We start from the raw sequence: 3,887 nt of genomic DNA on the forward strand, positions 1-3,887 counted from the left end.
AAAACAAACAAACAAGATACACAGGAAAGAAATGAAAGGCATGACTTTAAATAAATACAGTTGGAAAAATCTGAAACCAATCAAATGAATCCTTTGGACTACTGCTTCCTTGCCTGAGAAATAGTATATTTTATACATACCTTGGATAACTGCAAGTTATTAGCTTTTTCCTCAACTTTGTTTCCAGAACTTTGGGTTATCCCTTGCGGTTTTCTTTTTGAGGACATAAGGTGACCTGCAATGATATCAAACTTGATGTTTATAACAGGACTAACACCTTTCACACTGCAATAAATGGTGCTTTGACTATTGCCATATAAACAAGTTGGTCAAGACAGCTTCACATCAAAAATATGTATTTAACTCCAGTAGCAGCATTTACTGAAGATCATATCCTTGGACAGACTGGCTAACTTTTCTAATTTCTATGGTAAAATTATCATTTGTCAGAGCATAACACAAAAAATACATGTTATAACTCAGTATAGTACCTCTCCTTTGAGCAGAAGCCTGATTCAACCTTAAAGGAGTCAGTCTCATCCTTGGCGTAGCTTTGGAGTTGGATTTAAGGAGAGCGATTTTCCTCTGCTCCCGTGCTTTTTCTATCAAGTGACGCACTTTCTCAAAAGCATCTTTTTTTCCTGGAAAGTTGAGGATTACAAGCATTAGAATAAGTAAATATTTGTGGACCCTTCATTTCTGAAGTCCTGAATTAAATTGAAGATATCATTCTTTCCTTTTAAGCCTTTATTGAAATAGAAGTTTAAAGCATATACAAGAAACTTATAAGTACTGCTCCATTTCACTTAAAAACAAAATATACATAATTGCATCCTGTGGAACTTACAGTATAACTTCAGAGACTAAACCATTTATGTAGTTGAAAGTAATCTGTTGGAAAATAAAAATAACAATAATATAAATTACCTCCAGAGAGAAATGTTCCCTTTGATGGCCTTTCTGTATTGCTGGAAGCCAAAGGATGGAGATGGCACAGGTTTTGTGACTTTCGAATTGCTTGTAATCAATTTCATATTCTTGCTGAACTGGGAACTGGCAAGTCTGTTAAAACTCTCTTTCTCTTCCAGTATCTCAGGCTTTTCTTTAAATTCCCTTTCTGTGTGCTTTTTGTCAAAATCTAAATATGATGAAGGCTCACATTTCTCTGAAATATTATCCAACTGCATGAGTCTTGCTGACCTTCTCCTGTTATAAAAATCTTTGGTTTCTATATTTGCATGTAGAGATGGAAATTCCTCTTGCTTTTGTGCTAATTCCTCAATATTTTGCATTAATTGCTTGGATCTCCTCCTTAAATTTGGTTGGAAAGAACAGGTCAAAGCTGCTGTACTTGGTACAAGACCACTGTTTTCCAAACCTGCATCTTCATGGGTGCTTAATAGGCTAGACCTTCTTCTGTGACCAAGCCTTCTGAATGGATTATGAAAGTTTTGTTCATCCTTGCCATCTTTCAGCATTGGCTCGCCACCTATCACTGAATTTGCCTCATGGGAGATGTCTGCTTGTACTAATCTTTGCCTTCTGAATGAATTACGAAAACTTTGTTCATCCTTGCCATCAATCAGTAATGGATCACTACCACTCGCTGATTTTGACCCATGGGGAATGTCTGCCTGTACTGATCTGCGCCGTGCCAAATTACTCATTGGCATTCTTGGCTGGTAGTTTCCATAGATTCCCTGCCCAGTCTCTCTCTGTTCCTCATTTTGTACAGAATTTACCTCTTGCACATTTGTAGGTTGTAACTCCCTCCTTTTTACAGTTTTCTCAATGCTTCTATTTTGCTTTAACATGGGCTGTTCGAATCCAGGACTTGGGTTCTCCTGAAAAATAGAATAAGTTCTGAATACTGCAGTACATGTACTGCATAATACATCATTATGCTGTTACATACATGCTAAAATAACTAAGCAGTAACGAGACTACAACTGGAATACACACTAAAATCAATTAATTAATTACAACAACAGTAACTAAAATCATCACTAAATTACAACTCAAAATACTCATTTTCACAAATGCAGTTTTCTTATACAGTCTAAACTTTACTTACCCCCCATCTCATAAAGTCTTCAATGCTCATGTCATTCTCAGGCCTATGCCTTCGGAGTCTGAAAAGTACATAATACAAAGAACTATATATCAGTTACTGATTTTTTTTCTTTTCTTCATTTTGGCTGATAGGCAATAGAAAGAACATACAGCCATGAAAAGATTTACACTGACCATCTGATGTTACATAATTTCTAAACAGAGCAACATAAGAAGGAAAATTCTTCCTTTTAATCATTATTTTTCATTATCAACTAAGAAAAATAAATTCCTTCAACTTACAATGTTAACTTTCTCAGGGGTTTGAAACTTGATTGCATGTTCTCTTTTTCTGCCTCCATTGTGGAGAAAACAAGTTTCTTCTCCACTACCCCGTCTTTTATAACCTGGAAATAATGCACTTTTTATATAAGAATGTCACCAAGGACGACATACTTAACCTCTTGGACCTGGGTGATGTAAGCATTGTGTCTTGAAAAGGTGATGTGAATATGGGCATGTATAGTGTAGATGTGGGCATATATGTTTGTATAGATATAGGTGAGGATATGAGAGTGGATATGGATGTGAATACAGGTGTGGATATGGATGTATGCAAGCACAGTTTCAGATACTATCAGTTTTAGTTTTCTTCCTGTTACTGTATGTTCTAAACATTAATTGTCAATGATAAACTGTAACCAGATTACAAAATGCTGTTACATTTCCCCTAAGCTAAAAGATAAAAAAAAAAATAGAAGCAGTATTTTGGAAGAAAAAGATATTGATTTGAAAAATGTCTGCATAATCTGCTATTAGTATCACACATGTAGTTACTATAAAAATTATCATATACCAACGAACATGAAATTTTAAAGATTCTTGCTATCCACACCATCTCGCTGGTCCAAAAGCTTGGTAATTAACCAGACTAAGTTCATATCAAGAGGATGTATTTCACACTCCAATAAAGGCTAACAAATCTCCTCATAATTTCTTTCAGTGTAGAGCTTGGACTGGTTCCTTATTTGACAAAATTTGCAAGATAATTCTACAAGCTGTGTCTCATGAGGTACATATATCAATGTCAAAGTACAAACTGCAAGAAGACACACATCACTTGATATATCAATGTTCTTTGCTATGGGCTTGTGGGATTTTCTTTATTCAACATCATTCATTTTTCAATGGTAAAGGTCTACAAGACACCCATTTGTCTGGCCCATGCACAATACCTGAACCTTTAACAATCGCCTCTGCAACTTTAAGGGTTCCTTTGCAAAGTATGGCTCCCAATGCTAAAGAGCATTGTGTTAAACCACCATTCAGAGTGCAGGGTGTTGAAATGGGATTGGTTTCCCCATTGCCATTGGTCAGTGTGTGGTCTATTGGGAATGGGGAATGGCACTCATAACATACAGATAGACAAGTGACAAATGCCTGTGTTCTTGCTTTAGGGATGACATTGTCTTAAATACTGTACTACCATGGTTTATTATTAAAGTAACAACTGTAGACTGCCATGTGTTTATGTATCCAGAATATTAATTTACAGTTATACAACCAATGTTCATGGTAGCATCAATAATAACCCTTTCTTTATATATTCTATATATTATATGTGTGATTATGTGTGTATGGGGTGTAGCTGGGACCTATTTTGGTGGTCACACTTGTATTTAGTCTGTACATCAGTACGCTCCAAAATTGATAGTGTAAGCAAGCCCTGATACTCCAGCAAAAGCCAACACTTCTCCATAACCTAATTTCTAGCAGGATTGAGCATGTCAACTTCCCTGGCCATTTTTCAAAGAATATGTTCAAGGACTCTCTTA

General features: G+C 35.8%; 1 protein-coding gene across 1 annotated transcript in view; it reads right to left on the reverse strand.

The window, feature by feature from the left end:
• Positions 1-495: 495 nt before the first annotated feature.
• The window catches only part of LOC119587154, a 9,931-nt gene continuing 6,539 nt past the window's right edge, over positions 496-3,887 (reverse strand). Inside the window, exons 2-5 of the mRNA XM_037935909.1 lie at positions 2,356-2,459; positions 2,075-2,132; positions 928-1,844; positions 496-641 (exon numbers count right to left, since the gene is read on the reverse strand). Coding sequence (XP_037791837.1) covers positions 623-641; positions 928-1,844; positions 2,075-2,132; positions 2,356-2,414 — 1,053 coding nt within the window. The 5' untranslated portion in view covers positions 2,415-2,459 and the 3' untranslated portion in view covers positions 496-622. The remainder of the gene's footprint in view (positions 642-927; positions 1,845-2,074; positions 2,133-2,355; positions 2,460-3,887) is intronic.

Source organism: Penaeus monodon, chromosome 22, assembly GCF_015228065.2.
Source record: "Penaeus monodon isolate SGIC_2016 chromosome 22, NSTDA_Pmon_1, whole genome shotgun sequence".
Taxonomy (NCBI): Eukaryota; Metazoa; Arthropoda; class Malacostraca; order Decapoda; family Penaeidae; genus Penaeus; species Penaeus monodon.